The sequence below is a fragment of the Saccharomyces eubayanus genome, chromosome II (genome assembly GCF_001298625.1).
Source record: "Saccharomyces eubayanus strain FM1318 chromosome II, whole genome shotgun sequence".
Lineage (NCBI taxonomy): Eukaryota > Fungi > Ascomycota > Saccharomycetes > Saccharomycetales > Saccharomycetaceae > Saccharomyces > Saccharomyces eubayanus.
Genome location: NC_030977.1, coordinates 206,588 through 226,157, shown reverse-complemented (window position 1 = coordinate 226,157; position 19,570 = coordinate 206,588). Strand labels below are relative to the sequence as shown.

The window sequence follows — 19,570 nt, the reverse complement described above, 5'->3', positions numbered from 1 at the left end:
TTCAAAATATAGCTAGTATGCTCAATGAAACAGAACGAAGTATAGGCTAATAGAGAGAATTTGCTTTATTTTCGAATCTTATATTACAGCATTACCAAGATTATCTATGATGCCAGATTTCATAACGGCAATTTTTCAATGCTCATCGCTAAAAATTTTCGGGAAGACATCTCAAAATTTTTCATTTAATAGAATCAGGGTAACTGTGTATAGTGTACAATGTAACCGCGTCTGTAAAAGGAGAGCTTGGAAGTAACACATGAAGCCTCTAAGTGAGCCAGATAAATATCCACCATTATTCCCACTCTACAAATGGTACTGTAGAATCTTGACATCAAACTGATATATCAAAGGAACTCAAGCTATATATACTTCCAATAAATATGCAACCACGCAGCTTTGCTGATATATTCGCCCCGATTGTTCTCCCGTGCTACTCAAACTTGCCTTGTCACTAAAGGCATCCCCTCGATTATTTATAAAAGGAATGATGGCAAAAAAAGTTAAGACTGAGGCTTTGTATTTATTAAATGTGTGGACACTGTTTTAAAAAATAACGACAACTGCAGGATTTGAACCTGCGCGGGCAGAGCCCAAAAGATTTCTAATCTTTCGCCTTAACCACTCGGCCAAGTTGCCTTTTATTATTAAGAATAAGTAAACTAAAACTAATATAAATCACTTATAGCAGAGATTCAAATTTCGCAACGCCTAGGTAATGAATCAATAGAAGAGATTCGTACCGCATTGGCAGTCTCATTCCAGAAAATAACCTTGGCTAAGTAAAGCGCTCGAAATGTATAAATATGTTGGAACAGGATTCTACAATCGTCCATCTATTAGTCTTATATTTGGTGTTAAATGGTGACATAAATGATAAGACCAGTATATCAAGATTCAAATTGTCATCTAAATTAATGGAAGCTAAAGCGCATGGATTGATATTGTAGTAGGATAAATGAACAAGAACATATAGAAGAGGAGCTGGATCATTTACAACATTATGCGAACTTGCAGATTCCTTTTTGTGGATTTCTAAATCCATTAGAAGACTATCTAGTATATTCTACATACGCAATATTATAACGACAAGAAAAATGAAATCCCAAAAATCATCTTCAAATTTTGTAGGTCAATAAGATAAGATATGTAACATTCCGTAGATCAAGTTGATAAATAGTTTTAGCAACAGGAAACCTCTCTGAGATCTTCGGGACTGCTAAACTTTCCGGCATTATAACAAAAAAATTGTCAGACAGACTTGGTTAACGTCCACTGAGACACTCTCTTAGACCAGATAATGAAACAGTAACAGTGTCATACTATCTACCGTATGACAAGGGTAAAGTCCCGGTTCACCAGCCAATCACACTGTTTCATGATAAAGAGGCCTTCCATCAGATATGAAGCTATCTCGCGTAAGTAAACATACATAAGCCTGGCTATTAGAATGATGCCACTTCTCGACTCTCACTTCTCTTTTAGACTAAAGATATAGGTTATATAACGATTAATCAAATTATGGAAATGTGGTGCAGTGGCATAATTCTCGCAGAATATTTTAGCCAAAAACACAACCCTCAAAACTAGAAAATGAACAGGTAATCAAAGAAATCCTTAATGCTAAAAACATAACACGTCCACTTCCGGAAGTTAATATGTCACCAATCCAACTTAAACCAAAGAGATATTACCTGCATTCCACCATTCATGGTTGAGTTCTAATCTGCACACTCTAAGCAAATTTTCTTAGTAGTCCACGTAAAACCAAAAATGAAACAGCCGCTCCTATACGAAAGATCGGCCAAAAATGCCAGCCGAAAAAATCCTCTATTTTACTTATGGTTGTGTCATGATAAGAGTTTACTTTTTGTTAGTGATGCTGAGTACAACACAATTAATTTTGACTCAGGTATCCATTCTTTATTTATGATTTAGTAAGCTTCTATCAATATGCTCCATGAAAAAAAAAGTATCCTACTACCTTTCTTGTGATTTCATAGAAAGGGATCCGAAATATTGTCATTCCAGAGAGTATGATATAAATCGGTTAAATCACCGCTGTTAACAAATTCCTCCAAAGTGCCCAAATTGTATATATTATTTTCGGTGTTGTTCATTTGATTAGGCACAGATTGTTGTCTTTTAGCTTGCTGCGATGATTGTTGTTGATGAGGCGTATCATTTGAAGTATTTCCTGGCACATCTTGGGTATATGGCACTTCTCCAGAGTTCAACAGAGATGATAGCTTTAAGGGTGAGCTTACTGGGGAAGTAGAAGAGTGATTACAGAATGGGGTAGTGCCGCTGCTTAAGTGAGAAGCCCTATTTAAATTACTTTGGTCTGAAATATTTCCAGTGGCCTGTTTGTCCTTGTATGAGATTTTATAGTCACTTTCCAACATTTGCCTAATTGTTAGATGAAAACCTGATTTTTCGACTGATTTCAACATATATTTATAAATAAAAGAACGATTGTCAAAGAATTCCTTCAAAAGATTAGTTAAACCTGGTTCAACTTGTTTCAAACGTTCGATAAATTCAGTTCTATCGATTTTTTCGGCAAAGCAATATCTCATAAAAATGATTCTAATTGATATGGCAATTAAGCTCGAGCTTCTCGAAAATTCTTTGAAAGTTTGGCAGTCAGAATCTTTTTCGTCTAGATTGTTATTAAAAAAATATATGATTTTCGTAATCCTCTTGAAGACCTTCAAAGTACTAATGACATCATCTAAAGTAACGCTCGGGCTTTGTACGTAAATTTTTGAAGCCATCAAGAAGAATATCAATTCATAGGAATCTAAACAACTCCAAACCGTGAAATYAGTGTCTACTTTCGCTAAAAACTCATTGGTCTTTTTCCAGTCTTGAAACATTTCTTCTCCATATTTCAAAGATTGATCAGTCATCACTTCAGGATCTTCAGATAGCCTAGCAATTAGATTGCTGACGGCACCCAGGATTGAAAACCACGTATTATTATAAAAGCTCTTGAATATTGCTGCTTCAATCAAGTCATTTCTTGGATGTTGTGGAAAATTAGATTGTGCTACTTCGAAGACCTTCGACGTATGACATTTTATTTTAGCCAATTTACCCCTAAAAGATTCAACATTATCGAAAACCTCTTTTAATAACTTTTGTCTTATGAGTGTTGGTTTAACAGATGTTTCTAAAGATGTAAATTTTTCATTGTAAAGAGTCTCTGAAAAAAATTCTCCCACAATTTGGGCGATCGCTAGCTGACCATACTCAATCAATCTGGTTAATGACAAATTTTTTAATTCAGGAGACGATGATGATAGAGAAGATGTACCGATTTTTGATAGAAATTCTCTATGGTTAATGAATCCCATGTCCCTAAAATCCTTTGGTAAAAGGCAACTAATTTGATGTTCGTTAATTAGGGACAGGTCACCAAGATCAACTAAATGATACTTTTCCAAGCGATAGATTTTCCACCAAACTGTTCTTCTTCTTTCTGCCGTAGTTTCATCTATGCCAACGTAGTACTMCCAACGAGCTAAGCCCATCTTGATGCAACATATTACCGCGACTTCTAACATTTTTTCAAATCCAAAATGATCGTTGATTTCGTTTTGAACCTCTAGAAGGGGCACCAAATCTTCTAGGTAATCCAAAGTATTTATATCTATCATGTGGTATAACGTGACATTATAGTATGCGTAACAAAGTGTAGATATAAGATATTCAGAGGAACAAAATGATGAAAACAAATCACGATTTTGATAAGGCAAAGAAAACTCTTGATTTAAGAATTCTTTAAAGCGCTTTCGATGGAGGGAAGCCATTTGGGTCACGATGCGGAACATTGAAAATGCGTCGTGTAAATTTGCGAGCAATTGAGCAGTTGTGAAACCCGTAATTGTTTGGATAAACGGTTGAGGTAGTTTATTGATGACACAGAGGACCAGATCATTACTCAGAGAGGCTGGCGAGGTGGACAAAGTAACAGGTGTCGCTGTGGCGGAGAGTTGGTTTGTYCTTTGAAGATAACTTTCTAGTGGGTTAGCTATAGAGACACAACCCTGAACCAGATGCTCATAACACAAGTCAAACAGTCTTAATATCAAATAAATGGTTTCCTTTGAATCTATCAGCATTGGTGAAGGTACATTATCAAGATTGGTTTTGATTAAGTAACCTATACCCCTCAAGGAAAAAGCTTGTAGCGGAGAGAAAAGACCAAAAATCTCATCAACTAACGGGAGAGTGGCCAGAAATGAATCTGAACTTTGGTTCTTGACCATCTGGTCCGTCCAAATTGAAAACCTTGTCATGTAAACCTTACTTCTATATTTATTCACTAAAAGACAAGTTTCTATGGACTTTTGTGGAGGAGGTGAAAGCTTGGAAAGCTTGGGATAGTTTATCTCAGGGTTCCAGTTGTTAATTAAGTTGTCTAGTTGAGCCTTGGTCTTAGTGATTAAAAGTTGAGTGTCGGTGGAAGGGGGCAACGAATATAAATTTGCTAGAATACTCTGATACGTAGTGAGCTGGGATTGATAACTAGAATCGCCCTTAAAAAGGATGTAATCGTTATTATTAGTGACACTTGCAGAACTCGGAGAGACTGGAGTCTGTATTGGCTCGTTCATTAGTTCGAAGTAATTCTGGTGTTCTAGTTTAGTCGTAGTGTCACGATGATGCACACCTGCAGAGGTATCTACACTAGGATTCGTAGAAGACAGGCCAACAGCAGCAGCTGCAGCTGCAGCTGCAGACTGTGGCTGCGCAGCATCTCTCTCTAGGGACAAGTACTTTTTCAAAAACACGCACTTACAATTATAAGAAATGCAGTTTGTACATGGATGTTTACCTGTGCATTTGATTTTTCTCTTTCTGCAGTTGACACATGCATTAGAAACTTTCGATCTAGTTGTTTTTTTCGCCTTCATTGCTATTGCGGGGAGGAGAGGAGGAGGAGGAGAAGTAAAAGAAGGAGACGAACAGTCTAACGATACTTCCTGTTCTTATGCTGACTTTGAACCCTTTGAATAAGATCTCGGAATCAAACAGACAGACATATATATATTCTAAGACTCATAGCGATGCGCTTATTATTCCGCGGAGGGGCAGAGCGGCAGAAAACGGCTCCGCGGAAGCAGGGGCGGCTTGCTGTTTGGGACGAAAACGAAGATTAAAACGCAGTTTCGCAGGAAATAGTGGCTTTACAGGGTGTAGTATGAGTGCACAGCAAGACACAAGGAGCTGTAAAGAATGAGCGGAAGCAACATGGGGTATTACGACGTACTGGCAGGGCTCGCAGCACTCGAAAAGTCGCCGCAGGTGGTGTTCACTGCGGCTGAGCTGCAACAGCTCACACAGCGGTCCAGCGCTGACGACGATAGCGCCAAGAAGAGAGAGAATACCAGTGGGAAAGTATCTAAACCAAAGAGAGTGGGCATGCATGGGTATTTGGGCGGGAAGGTGTCGCTCGCCGATGCAGCGCAGGTGGAATATGAGGTGGGCCACTCGCTGCTCGGCAGCTACGTGCCGAAGCAGCAGCTGGAGGCCCTCTCCAGCGTCGACTTTGCCCACCACTTCCACCGCACGTTGGAGTGCAAGACCGCCCTGGAGACGCACGACGTTTTTCTTGCTGGCGCAGGCCAGCTGTCGCTGCCCTTCCAATCGCCCATGGACAGTCCCAGCGACAGCGATCTCAAAAGGAAAAGGAAAGTGATGATATGCAAACGGTGCCAATTGCGGTTTGTGGGCCCTCATAGACGGTCCCGGCTGAGAGAGCATGCCTGTGGAGACCAAGCCAGTTAACGATGATGGAGAGAAACCGGTCTTCGTGGGACGTGATTTTTGACTAGCTTCCTAAAAGGGGCTTTCATGTGGAAACACATACATGAGACGAAAAAGAACGTATATGTAGTGTATATAATTTATCTACATCTATTGCAATTCTAATAGACAGAACATTGTAACATAACCAGAACGATACAGCGTGTTATAGACAATAGACGTAGAGTATGACCGTGTTTCTGGGCATATACAGGGCCATCTATGACTACGAGCCGCAAACTCCAGAAGAACTGGCCATCCAGGAAAATGATCTGTTGTACCTGCTACAAAAATCAGACATCGACGATTGGTGGACGGTAAAGAGAAGAGTCATTGGCTCCGACAGTGACGAGCCCGTGGGTCTAGTGCCCTCCACTTACATAGAAGAGGCTCCCATCTTAAAGAAAGTAAGAGCCATTTACGATTACGAACAGGTGCAAAATGCGGACGAAGAATTGACTTTTCACGAAAATGATGTTTTCAATGTGCTCGATGATAAAGACCCGGACTGGCTGCTGGTGAAATCTACTGTCTCGAACGAGTTTGGTTTCATACCAGGTAACTACGTTGAAGTGGCAGACAACGCTGCTCCCAAGCAAGAAGCGGCCCCAACGGGAGCTCCTGCTGCCGCTCCTGCTGCTGGGCTACCCACCAGCTTTTTGCCGCCACCTCAACATATAGCACGTAAGCAACAAATTGAACAAGACCAAACTCCAGAAGAGGAGGAAGAGGGTCCTCCTCCTGCCATGCCCGCGAGACCAAGAGCCACTACTGAAACTACTGAAACCACCGCTATGGCAGGTCCAGCTCATAACAGATTATCTTATAGCGATGACGATAACAACGATGACGAAGAAGAAGATTATGACTACTATAATAGTAACAACAACAGTAACAGCGGTGCCAATCGCGAATACAACACAGAATACCATTCTTGGAATGTCACAGAAATTGAAGGCAGAAAAAAGAAAAAGGCCAAGCTATCAATTGGTAACAACAAAATAAACTTTATTCCTCAAAAGGGCGCTCCTCATGAGTGGTCCATTGATAAGTTGGTCTCTTATGATAACGAGAAGAAACACATGTTTCTAGAATTTGTTGATCCCTATAGAAGTCTTGAGTTACATACTGGTAACACTACCACGTGTGAAGAAATCATGAGCATCATTGGTGAGTATAAAGGTGCTTCTCGCGACCCAGGCTTGAAAGAAGTCGAAATGGCCTCCAAATCCAAAAAAAGAGGTGTCGTGCAATACGATTTCTTGGCAGAATCTCAAGACGAATTAACCATAAAGTCGGGCGATAAGGTTTATATCCTAGATGACAAAAAATCGTCAGACTGGTGGATGTGCCAATTAATCGATTCGGGCAAGAGTGGTCTTGTTCCTGCGCAGTTTGTTGAACCTGTTCGTGATAAGAAACATACCGAATCTACGGCTAGCGGTATAATCAAATCCATCAAGAAAAATTTCACCAAATCTCCTTCAAGATCGAGATCCAGATCAAGATCCAAATCCAATGCTAACGCCAGTTGGAAGGACGATGAATCTCAAAACGACGCTGCCCTCAGTACTAGCGGTGCAAGATCAAGAAAGGGTTCGTTGTCCTCTCACAAGAAAAACTCGTCCACGGCGGGGACTAAAGATTTCCCCAATCCTAAGAAATCCCGTTTATGGGTTGACAGAAGTGGTACTTTCAAAGTAGATGCCGAATTCATTGGGTGTGCCAAGGGTAAAATCCATTTGCATAAGGCTAATGGTGTCAAGATTGCTGTGGCCGCTGATAAGTTATGTAATGAGGATCTGGCGTATGTGGAGAAAATCACGGGATTTTCCCTTGAAAAGTTTAAAATTCATGATGGTTCTAGTTCTCATGGCACTGATTCAAGGGACTCTGAAAGAGAAAGAAGAAGAAGATTGAAGGAACAAGAAGAAAAGGAACGTGATAGAAGATTGAAGGAACGCGAATTGTATGAGTTAAAGAAAGCCAGAGAACTACTGGATGAAGAAAGAGCAAGGCTGAAAGAAAAGGACCTGCCCCCAATAAAACCGCCAAGACCAACCTCTTCTGTTTCCACTTCAAACACAACTTCCCAATCGATTACACAAAACAACAACAGTAATGGCAACAAATATGACTGGTTTGAATTTTTCTTGAACTGCGGTGTAGACGTAAGCAATTGCCAAAGATACACAATAAATTTTGATAGAGAGCAAATTACTGAAGATATGATGCCCGATGTCGATAATTCAATGTTAAGAACTTTAGGTCTGCGTGAAGGTGATATTGTTAGAGTAATGAAATACCTTGATAAGAAGTTTGGAAGAGAAAGTAATATAGCTGTTCCAACAAATATGACAGGCAATATGTTCTCACAACCTGATGGTTCATTGAACCCAGCCACAAGTGCTGAAACCTCTTTACCTCAACAACTATTACCGCAATCAACAGCCCCTATAGCAACAGCCCCTTCTGCATCAGCAGAGACCGATGATGCTTGGACTGTTAAGCCAGCCTCTAAATCTGAATCCAATCTACTGTCTAAAAAATCTGAATTTACTGGTTCCATGCAAGATTTGTTGGACCTACAACCTTTAGAACCTAAAAAGACTTCGACCACGACACCAGAACCAAATTTGAAAGACTTGCAACCTGTGAAAACTGGTGGCACTGCTGCTCCTGTTGCCATTTCATCCGCCCCTACTCCCGCTCCATTAGATCCATTCAAGACTGGTGGTAATAACATCTTACCATTGTCCACTGGCTACGTGATGATGCCTATGATCACCGGGGGTGCAATGCTACCTATGCAAAGAACCGGTGGCTTCGTTGTACCACAAACCACTTTTGGTATGCAGCAACAAGTCACTGGAGGTATATTGCCTGTTCAAAAGACAAGTAATGGGTTAATCGCCATCTCCAATACTGGAGGTGCTATGATGCCACAAACCACTTTTGGCACAACACCCACTATTTTACCTTTACAGAAGACGGGAGGTGGTCTAATACCAATTACTACAGGAGGAGCACAATTGCCACAGACTTCATTCAACATTCAAATGCAACAACCACTTCCAACAGGCACAATATTGCCTGTTCAAAAAACGGCTAACGGGTTAATTTCAACCAATACTGGTATTTCAATGCCGCCTTTACAAAGGACTGGTGGTACTATGATAGCACAACCTCAAATTACGGGTGGTGCTATGATGCCACAAACATCATTTGGTGTTTCGCAACAATTTACTGGTAATGCAATGATGGCCCAACCTCAAAGAACAGGTGGTGCCTTAAATACATTCAACACCGGTGGTGCCTTAAATACATTCAACACCGGTGGTGCCTTGAATACATTTAACACCGGTGCTATGATGCCACAAACATCATTCAATGCTCAACCTCAAATCACAGGTGGATTCCAGCCCCAATCTCAGTTCGGTTTAACGTTACAGAAAACGGGCGGTATTGCACCATTAAACCAGAATCAATTCACAGGTGGAGCCATGAGTACTTTCAACGTCGGAGGTGCTATGCAACAACAACCACAACAACCCCAAATGATGACTACTTTCAATACCGGCAATGCTATGCAACAACCCCAAATGATGAACACCTTCAATACTGGTGGCGCTATGCAACAGCCACAAATGATGAACACTTTCAATACTGGTGGTGCTATGCAGCAGCCACAAATGATGAACACTTTCAATACCGGCGGCGCTATGCAACAGCCACAGGTGATGAGTACATTTAACACGGGAGGTGCTATGCAACAACCCCAACAGCAAGCATTACAGAACCAACCTACTGGATTTGGGTTTGGTAATGGCCCTCCACAATCAAGACAAGCTAACATATTCAATGCAACTGCATCAAATCCCTTTGGATTCTAAATTATTGTATGATAAGAAGTTCAGGGTTAATAATAACAGCAAATTTTAATAAATAGTCAACTGCCGTATAAATAAGTGGTCTCAATTACGAAACGGGGAATCTCATTAGTTTTATAAAGTAGTTATGTATGTATTGTACTAATTTCAATAACGTCGTTTCCACTCTCTCCAATTTCCTATTGCCAGAATATCAAAACTTCTATTAAAACTGCTGCAAAAAATCTACACAAGTGTACTGCCAGCAGATTAAAGGAAGCAAGTGCCCGCATATTTGCTGTCAAAAGAACCTTCAACAACATAATTTTTTTTTGTAAGTTCCAAGCACTTCAGTGCCCACTTTTTTTTGATAGTTTTGTCTTCAATATTGTTGGTGTGCATCAAATTAAGGTGTCAGATACAATTGGAAAAGTTTTTTTATTTGAAGGTTTGAGAGTCTATTATTTATAAAGTGACCAGCAACCGAGGTTTTTAGTCCATCTATATATATTTTTAGGATCGCCAACTTCTACATATAAATCACAGTTAGAATCATCTAAATGAAAGCTCCTTATAACTTTGTTAATTCTCACTTTGTTTCCTTGAATAGGTTGACCATTAAGAATTGGCAAAATGGGTACATTCCTCAACACTGATTTTAGATCTGATAAATCCCATGCAAAGAATAATCCTCTCTCAGTCAGAACAACCAAATAATTGCTGGATGTTACCATCTTAATGACCTTGTGACCTAGGCTAATTTTTGGAAGTTTCTGCTGGCCATTGTACGAGAGTATATAAATAGAGCCATTGGCCGAAGCTAAACACCAACACTTACAAGCCTTTGATCCCATAGCACAAATGATTACTTCTGGGATAAATGATTCAATGGTTCGTTTCCCCCCTTCGTATCCCAGTATCCTGGTTGGATTGTCTAGAAGTGCTTCAGAATCGAATTGAATGGATCTTTCTACACCATTTCTGATTTCCAAGACAGATATATGATCTAAATCACCCTCTTCAAGAACGACAACATCAGTGTCTGGTACAACATCGGATTGTGAAAGGTATCGCGCTGTAGGCTCTTCGCTCCATATCTTCTCTTGTGTCAATTTAGCATTCAGTGTCATTCTATGAAAGTCGTTTTCTTCATCTGAAAAAATCTTAATTTCGTCAATAGCGTTGTTTGTCCCATCTGTGCCCTTATCAGTTTCATTTTCTGGACCATCGTTATCAACTTCTGAATCTAAGGCTTTCCTTCTAACCCTTTCTTTCGTACCCATTATCAAAGAGTGTATACCTAATCTTGGTAACGGAAGAGATGAGACACTAATTTTATTTTCAATTCCATCTGGCACATGGGGCAATAGCTCTTTACTGTTGACGTGTTTGGTGGCCGCTTTCAAGTTATTTTCAATCCTCTTGTTATCCAATACAGGTCTTTTGATAGCATTGGGAAAGGGAGCGGATGATGAAGTAGATATTAGTGTCGGTGTCACACGCTTTTTACCACTTTTGAGAGTTACGGCTTTATTCAGTTTAGCGTCCTTTTTTCTCTTTGGTATTAGAATATTTATGTGTTCATTTTTGAACACTGGAGCATGTATGCCATTCTTTTGGTTTGAAATAAGATTTGTTGCAAGTTCAGGAGTCTTTTCCTCTGCTTTTGATGTCCTAAGTTTTGCTCTTTTAGACGATTTGGTTTGGTCTTCGAGTAGGAGTTGATTGACACTTTCCGGGAAATCCAATGAATCCTTATCGACACCGTACCTGTATAACTGCTCCATGTTTTTCTCCAGAGGAATCGGTTTGCCCAATTCATTGTTGCTAAATTTGAACAAGGTGATCGAAGAATCCAAAGATACCACAAATAGTAAACTACCATCGGGATTCCAAGACATATCAGTTATTGATTTGCTTGCGATATCAAATGCAACAAATATGGGTCTAGGTCTGCTGGTACTCCAAACAGCCAAGGATTTATCTTGTCCAGCGGTTGCTACAACTGAGTCAATATTCTTGTCAAACTGATGAAGATCCTCTTCATTTTGCTCTACCAATTCATTTTCTGCGTTAACATGTTTTCTTTTCTTGTTGCTATCACCCCTCTCAAATAATCTAGGATTAAATCTCGCAACTTCCGTAGGCGCATCATGCCCAATTAAACTGACACTTGTATCCCAAGTTCCTCTATTTACGATCGCTACCGAACTTACTGGTCCGTTGGTGGCATTGGGAACCGCAATATGTTGTCCATCGGGAGACCATGATGGTCGTCTGAAATACGTTGTTAGGGGGGATTCTTTGAATGGCTCAGTAATGATATGTTCTATGGTGAAAGAAACATCCCCAGTCTTGTGGTACCTATATATCTTCATAGTTCTATCATCTGATGTAGTAGCGAAATACTTATTAGCAGGATCAAAAACAACACCTTTAACTAGTGACTGATGCACATCAAATCTCTTTAATTTCTCGAAAGTAGAACCGTTCCAGACTATGACGGACCTGTCCAAGCCAACCGTCACTAATATACTTGAGTCTGGTGCCCAACAAATGTCCTGTATATCGTTATCATGCGCCACCAATCTTTTTCGAACTGTCCAGTGCTCTTTCTCATGCTCGGAACCGAAGGCAGGTTGTGAGCCTTGCTCTTCGTCAAGAGCCCATATCAATAGAATTCGATCATCCGACCCGCTAGCCAAGTATTTTCCATCTGGTGAGAATTTAACACATGTTATTGAGCCAGTATGCCTACTCATACTACATAATGGCATCTGTAAATCTTGCGGAAGCGGCGTTTCAGGTGCCGCTGCCTCTAAGTCCATGCATTGTAAAATGGCATCTACAGACCATATTCTTATTTTACCATCCAAACCTCCAGTGGCCAGTCTCTTACCATCAGGGCTGACATCAACTGTATATATTTCATATTTTCGCGATTCTTCTCGATGAGCCAGCCATGGAAACTTTATCACTTTCATCTTATCACAGACGTTTTTTAATGACGGTAATGTCTCCCTAGCGAGACGTGCGATTCTATGACTATCTGCCACTACTATCTGTTTCTGCCATCTATAAACACTAGCCTTATTTTCTTTTCGTTGCGATGCGAGATGATTTATTTTGAATATTATCAATGAGAAAACTGTAATCGGCTCGAAAAATAGTCAGAAATAATGGCTCACTGAAAAACAGCATTAAAAGTATTCTCATTTTTCTGGTAAAGACTGTTCGTGGTATGTTATCAATTCTAATGGTAAGACAGACAGGTTGAAACGGTTTAGACTATGATACACCAAACTATATATCCTTTTAGGGAATTCTGGCACCTTAACGGTTGATGAGATGAGGATCCTTTTAAGAAAGTATTCAAAATTAATTTTTGTTTCATTATAAGTTGGTATATATGTTATTTGTACTTACACATCATTAAAAACACAAAAGCTTGAATCTCGATATGATAATGTCCTTATTCCATGATATCTTGTCTGGAAGATAATAAATCACCGCATGTTCTGATAGAAAGATCTTTTTTCTTAAAAATTTTCTTGGATTGTCTTCGAGCTGGATCGAGCAAATGTGCCAATTTAATCAAGACACTTTCTTCATGGTTCGAAACGTGGGAGCCTCCGCTTTTCCTGCCCATCTTTAGCAAGTTGATACTGACATAATACAACCATAATAGGTTTGTTCTTGGTTCAAAAGTAGCCCAGGATGTCGGCTGAGATAACAAACTTCTCATGGATTCGTATATTTCAAATTGTAAGTTTCCTTGTCCTTGAAAAAAAAAAGGGTGGTCTAATCTTGTATAAAATGCTTTATTGGTGTTTACACTTACAAAACGGCAGCATTTTAGATCAATCAGAGTAACATTCCCTCTAGGATCCACCAAAATATGGTCTAAGGTCAAATTTCTGTGCTCAAATTGAAATTTGGATTCAGTAACGTACAGAATGCTAGCACATTGCCAAAAAATGGACAACGCTTGACAGTAATCAATCTTGGGACATCTGGACAGAGGAGTTCCATGGTCTTTGAAGAATAAGTACAATACCAAGGCTTGGTCACCTTTATTCTGATCTGATGGCATAATATACGCTTGCAACAAATGAGCAACCCCAGTAGTTCCTTGCAAGAATCGAAGTGATTTCAACTCGTGCAGAGATATCAAATTTGAAGTGGTTAGATCACTCAAAGTGCCGAGACTGATTTTCTTACAAATAATTGAAGCTTGCGTATCGCTATAATAAGTTTTCCAAAAATTACGAGATAATTGAACTGAATTACTGTTTAGCATAATCAAATTTAATGATTGGGCTTCAAATAGGTCATGTAATATATAACTGACGTCGCAAAGCTGTAAAATTTGTTGTAAGATTGAATCGTTGTAGTCTAAAGTATTTATAGGAGTAATCTCTGAAGATAAAGATGCCAGTGACGTGGAATTTTTTAATTTCAATTGCATCTTGTCCCTGGACACTTGATCTGGAACAGGCAGCGAGATCTGGCAGGCTGATTTTGCTTGGCCATTCGATTCTTGTGTGTTTCCTTTACGTCTTATCTTAAGTTTATTTAGGGAGGAGTGCGATGTCTTGTGCTTCAAACTTCTAAAAGAAAGATTAGATGAGGAATGTTTATGGTTCAATTCCTTCGTGCTTTGATGATCAGGCATAATAAATCCAGAATCCCTTTTCTTTTGGGTGTGATTTCCACTGCCAAAGATGGAATTCTGGAAACTTGAGATGGAAGATTTTTTCTGCAACTGATTAGTTGTCTGTGATCGTGCAGAGTCTGAAGCTTGGACATTTATGGATCTTGACGACAATGACCTAGACAATAGGTTATCGTTCTTCCAGAATTTCCACTTGGGTGAAGACACACTGGAACTAAAAGAATCAATAGAAGTAATACTTGGCGAGTGTACATGAGAACTGGCCCTCTTGTCACTGTTGGGGCTCCGCCAATTATCACCACTTCGAGAGTTAAGCAGACCAAAGTCCCTGATTCCTTCGTCCCTTGATAAAGTTGATTGATTTGAAATGGGCCTTAATGGTGTGCGGAACTTGGAGTTTGCTACCTTCGTATGACTTTGCTTCAATAACCTTTTAGAAGGAGACGGAATTCTGTTTTCTGATAGCTGAACTTGAGAGGTGTTTTCTTTGTTTGAAGAGTGAATAGTATCATTGATATCAATTTTATTGAAGAGTTGCTTGAGAGATGAGCCTGTGGAAGATCGCTTACTATGGTTTTCCTCGTTTTCTATGGATCTTCCTGCAGGCCTTGCCTTGGATGCTGGAGAGCGCGCAAGACCAAGAGACCATTGATTCTCGTCTTCTATCGAACTCTTGTATGATGGAATCTTGTAAACCCTCTTTGCTGGGTCCACTGCTGGACTACCTGTGGATGAAGAAGCCAATAAGCTATCAGCATCATCACTTTCTGCTACCTCGAGGGCAAGATATCTAGTGCCGAGTATCTGCGAATCTGCAGGCGTATCAAAACTCATACTACCAAATTGACACGGCTTATATGTTTACTCCGCTGTACCAGCGAGAATCTATATAACATCAGGATCAATAGCGTTTTAGTTATTGTTTACTCTTTTCGCTTTTCGAGAAGAGAAGATGCTACAAAAAGTTTCGCGAATTTCTATCAAAATCGAAAAAGACCATAATAGGCGTAAAGGCTAAAGGAGACTTCAAGTTAGAATAGGAAGAAAAAAACAGAAAGCAACAGATTGGAGCCTTTTAAAGGGAACAATGAGTGATGAGGAACGAATAGAGGCGACGATAAATGAATCTGATGTTGGGAGTGACACTAGTGATGATTTCGGGAATTTCTCAGATGCTTCAGTGGAAAATGACCTATATAATACCGTAACGATATCTTCAGAGGCCGTAATAGACGGTTGCTTAGACAAAATCCTGCCAGACGGGAATTTTTCTAGTTTAGAAATAGGGACTGTGAAAAGCAACTGTTATGAGCTTAGTAGATTGATTGAAGATGAACGACCCCATGTCATTTATGAACAGCTAGTACAACTGGATTTTGTATTACAGCCATTCGTATGGAATAAATCCCACATACGGAAGAACTTGCTGCACATTCTAAGATTGTCCGATAACGATGGCTCTGATAATGCACATCTTAAGAAGCAGGAAGAGCCACTGAACGATGAATTGTTCAAAAGAATATGCGATATAGTAGAAAAAAATGAGCAAACAGCCACTGGTCTATTTCTGAGAGATAATTTCAAGATCGATTACACCCCACCCATGACTTTGAAATCTATTCAAGTTGAAGAGGAGCATGAACAAGAACAGCATATACCGCAATTGCTAGCGGCCGATTATACGGATATGGATGGAGAAGCATTACGCCGATACCATGATAGGCTGTGTCAATCCATTGACTTTCTGGTAAGTAAATCGAAATCGCTGAAAAAGAAGCAGCAAGATCTTCTTAATGATAAGACGACTTTTGAAAATGTGGTAACGAACTTGACTGGGCACACTCAAAGGCTCCAGAGAGATGAAATTGCATTGTATAATAAAAAGCGCAGCAAAAAGAAGAGGTTCAGTTGGGTTGGATACTGATCGGTTTTAGTCCAGGAAATAAAAGATGTGGGGCATATTTACGGCGGCAATACGGTATTTTTAGTCTAAAAAGTTCTTATCGGTGGCATATGGGACATATATATATCAACATATTCAAAAGAGCAAAGTATTTTAGCAACGTATAAGTATATAATTAGTTTCCAGAAAAAAAAGTCCATCGAAGGACACAGATAAATATTGAGTATTAGTATTTAGGATTTCCAATAAACGACATTGAGATTATTACAAAATAGAATAATAAAAGTCTTAGTTACCATTCTGTGCATCAAAAATGCAAACGACACCTACGCTTCTCCGTCTTCTTCTTCTTCCCTTGCAGCATCCTCGTCGATTCTCTTGTTCAGCACAGCTTGTGCAATCTTACTAGCCAACCCATTTTTTTCTTCGAGGGCTTCGTCTTCAGCTTCAAATTCAGATGACGAGGAAGGCGCAACGGATGTTGAAGCCAAAGAAATCTCTGATTTACGGTGGAAGGTGGTGGAGAATAGCGGGATATTAGAGAGGGAGTTGTCGCTATTGACCAACGAAATACCATCTGAATCTTGATTATGGTGTTCATAAATGTCATCGTGGTCATTTTTGTCACTGAAGGATGGCAAATCTTTCTCTTGCCTTTTGATTTTTTGCTTTTTTAACATTTTCCTGCGTTTCAATTCAGAGGTCTTTCTGTCTTCTTCTTCTTCTTCTTCGTCAAGAACATCGAATTCTTCACGTAGGGCGGCGCTATCGAAATCAGGGAATAGTTCGCTTCCAAAGTTGTTGACAACTTCGATGATTTTCTCTGCCAAGATTCCACGGTCCTTCTGAAGCTTTTGTAGACCCCTTGGAGAGGTTAAAGACAAGACTAAAGGTCTTAAAGATTTGAAGCCGTCCATACCAATGTCGCCTACGATCAAGGCGGAATACGTGACTATGACACAGGAGATGTAAGACCCAGAAAAGATGTAGATTTTGTTCCACGGTTGCCCTCTGAGAAAGTAGGTGATTAGAACGGACCAAAAGATGTAAAGCAAGGGGGCGAATCCCATCCCGATTAAGATTTTCCATGTGGCAATCACATCGTTAGCCTTTATCTTAACTGTAGATCTGGATAACGCGGTGCGAGCCTTGTCCTGGGAGATCTTCTTGGCTAAGATGAACACGGGTGAGAACATAATAATACCGGGCATTGCTAGGGCGAAGAGGATTGAAAGCCCGATTAATCTGAAGAAGACAAGCCCAAGATTCCTGGCGAAATTCACCTTGGCCTCCTCCACTAGATGGTCGGGCAGATTATAGTGTCTTAGGGCGGCATTGTACGACATTATGTCCTTTGTTAGTTCCGCAATTTCCGGCTCGTTCCTGTAAAACTCGTAACCTTTGACCATTCTTCGATTCATCTCCACAATCAGGGGCAGCGGTAACTTGCTGGCGAACTGGGTCATGTACAGTCTTCTTATTGCCTGGACGACCATCAAAGTCTCATAGTCTGAACATGTTACGGTGACGGACTGCAAACCCTTGGATATGGTGTCCAACAGCTCTTTCACGGCGTCCCTGTTCGTTTCCGGGTTGTGATACTTGGCGACCAGTTCCTTCGGTATGTCAATGGGGTCGCCGAATTCAACAACCGCCCTGGATCTGAACTTGTGTGGGTGAAAGTAGTTCATGCCGCATGGAACGATCTTAACGTTGGCGTCGGGATGCTTGTCCATGCAGCCAAGAGCCATGATCGCCACTCCCGCTTTCAAGGGCAACAAGTCTGTTCTATCGTGAGACCCGCCTTCGGGGAAGATCCCGATACAGTTGTTGTGTGCCAAGTGCTCGAAGACTCTGTGGTAAACGCAAGATTGGTCGACCTTGTCGGCATACTTGTAGACGGTGCCGTTGAGAACAGTGTTCTTGACCTCGGCCTTGGCCATTTTGAACTCCTTTCTCAAAGTCAAACACGTATCACTCTCTATGGACTGGATCTCTACGAACCCCATGGATTTGGGCAGCGCAATGAGCCCCCTTGGCGCGCAGTCGGTCAAGAAGTGCGTGTCGCGGCCAATGACTTTCTTGTAGTCTTCTGGGTCCACGCGGATAGTGCCTCTTGCCGGTTTTAAATTATCCTGGGGTCTGACCACGCCGATGGCCATGAAGAAACTGGCCAAAAAGCCGATGGCGGGCTGCTTCAATGAGTTCTCCGCGACCAAGAAGGACACACGTCTGTTGAGGGACTTCTTCACCTCACCCATCAGGATCACAGGGTCGACGAACTGGTTAGCGTGCGGTGCAGCAACAAAAATCACGGGCCCCTGCTGCGGGACCTTGTAGCTGCCCCGGCCTTTGATTTCTCTAAAGAAACAGTGGAAGATGTTGTAGAGCAGCCACGTCGCAACGGAGTAAAGCACTTTTTTAATCGCACTAGGCTCCTTGTACACATATTCCTGTTCATCCGTCTTGGCGCCTTTGGCCGTGCTGGCACTGGCACTGGCACTGGCACTCATGGTCTCCTGTACTTGCTTGGAAGAGACTGGCTTCTCCGTGAGTTTTGGTGCAGGCATCTTTTTACCCCGGTATGCAGATTTGTGGAAGGCCCCTGCGCTCTTTGTTGTGGTGAATCGTCGTCTCTGAGCTTCTACACTAGCACCTCCTAAAGAACTATATACATACAAACATCATACACATCACCATAACCGTAACTGGGAAAAAATCAGGCTCTTTTCTTTTTTTTTCGTCGCGGAGCCAAACGCTTGGCGACTAACTGTTGAGGCCTGTGGGGGGGAAAAGGAAGGACGGGTCGCCGGGTTACTGGAACATGAGGTGCTGGCCCAGGGTACCGCATCTTTTCTGCAGGCGAGCGACGAACTGCCCGGCGCGCTCAACGGCGAATCCCTCGAACTGGAGGCGCGTTACGCACAGCTGCGAGCCGCCGCGGCAGGCGACGACCAGGCAGTCTTGCTGCTGGTCGTACTCGAAGGCGCCGGGCTCGCAGCTGTGTAGCTTGGAGTCCTTCGCCACACTGCACGCGTGTAGCAACACTCGTTTCAGCACGACGGGATGGGCGGCTCCTTTAGCTGCCGCCTCCTTGAACGCGTGCACGGGCCCCAGCGTCTCGAGCCTATTAAGCAGCTCGGCGGCCGAGTCGCGCGCCCAGTGGATGCGCCTGTCCTCGGTCGTTATGCGGCGGGCGTAGCTGGCCTCGTAAGCGGCGGCGGGTGCGTGCAAGCGGTTCTGTGGCAGGTACAACTGCTCGCACAGCGTCTGCTTCAGCAGCTGGGCGCCCACGGCGCCCAGCTGGTC

The 19,570-nt window shown here is 41.5% G+C and overlaps 7 protein-coding genes and 1 non-coding gene across 8 annotated transcripts; 3 read left to right on the top strand and 5 right to left on the bottom strand.

Annotated features, from left to right (window-relative positions):
* Window positions 1-557: 557 nt before the first annotated feature.
* On the bottom strand, window positions 558-639 carry DI49_0177. The gene has a single exon. It is a non-coding gene; the product is annotated as a tRNA-Ser (tRNA).
* Window positions 640-1,997: 1,358 nt separating this feature from the next.
* PDR3 (drug-responsive transcription factor PDR3) lies at window positions 1,998-4,922 on the bottom strand (the record flags this gene model as incomplete). The annotated part of the gene is made up of 1 exon (XM_018363426.1): window positions 1,998-4,922. One exon carries the CDS (start codon window positions 4,920-4,922, stop codon window positions 1,998-2,000), a length of 2,925 nt encoding a protein of 974 aa, XP_018223555.1.
* A 322-nt stretch (window positions 4,923-5,244) lies between these two features.
* Window positions 5,245-5,796, top strand: LDB7 (Ldb7p; the record flags this gene model as incomplete). Its single annotated transcript, XM_018363425.1, has 1 exon — window positions 5,245-5,796. The coding sequence occupies one exon, from the start codon at window positions 5,245-5,247 to the stop codon at window positions 5,794-5,796; it is 552 nt and encodes a 183-aa protein (XP_018223554.1).
* Window positions 5,797-6,002: 206 nt separating this feature from the next.
* Window positions 6,003-9,707, top strand: SLA1 (cytoskeletal protein-binding protein SLA1; the record flags this gene model as incomplete). The annotated part of the gene is made up of 1 exon (XM_018363424.1): window positions 6,003-9,707. The coding sequence occupies one exon, from the start codon at window positions 6,003-6,005 to the stop codon at window positions 9,705-9,707; it is 3,705 nt and encodes a 1,234-aa protein (XP_018223553.1).
* A 437-nt stretch (window positions 9,708-10,144) lies between these two features.
* On the bottom strand, window positions 10,145-12,667 carry HIR1 (Hir1p; the record flags this gene model as incomplete). Its single annotated transcript, XM_018363423.1, has 1 exon — window positions 10,145-12,667. The coding sequence occupies one exon, from the start codon at window positions 12,665-12,667 to the stop codon at window positions 10,145-10,147; it is 2,523 nt and encodes an 840-aa protein (XP_018223552.1).
* Window positions 12,668-13,155: 488 nt separating this feature from the next.
* ALK2 (protein kinase ALK2) lies at window positions 13,156-15,192 on the bottom strand (the record flags this gene model as incomplete). The annotated part of the gene is made up of 1 exon (XM_018363422.1): window positions 13,156-15,192. One exon carries the CDS (start codon window positions 15,190-15,192, stop codon window positions 13,156-13,158), a length of 2,037 nt encoding a protein of 678 aa, XP_018223551.1.
* A 253-nt stretch (window positions 15,193-15,445) lies between these two features.
* On the top strand, window positions 15,446-16,282 carry LAA2 (Laa2p; the record flags this gene model as incomplete). The annotated part of the gene is made up of 1 exon (XM_018363421.1): window positions 15,446-16,282. The coding sequence occupies one exon, from the start codon at window positions 15,446-15,448 to the stop codon at window positions 16,280-16,282; it is 837 nt and encodes a 278-aa protein (XP_018223550.1).
* A 305-nt stretch (window positions 16,283-16,587) lies between these two features.
* On the bottom strand, window positions 16,588-18,831 carry SCT1 (bifunctional glycerol-3-phosphate/glycerone-phosphate O-acyltransferase SCT1; the record flags this gene model as incomplete). The annotated part of the gene is made up of 1 exon (XM_018363420.1): window positions 16,588-18,831. One exon carries the CDS (start codon window positions 18,829-18,831, stop codon window positions 16,588-16,590), a length of 2,244 nt encoding a protein of 747 aa, XP_018223549.1.
* Window positions 18,832-19,570: the final 739 nt, after the last annotated feature.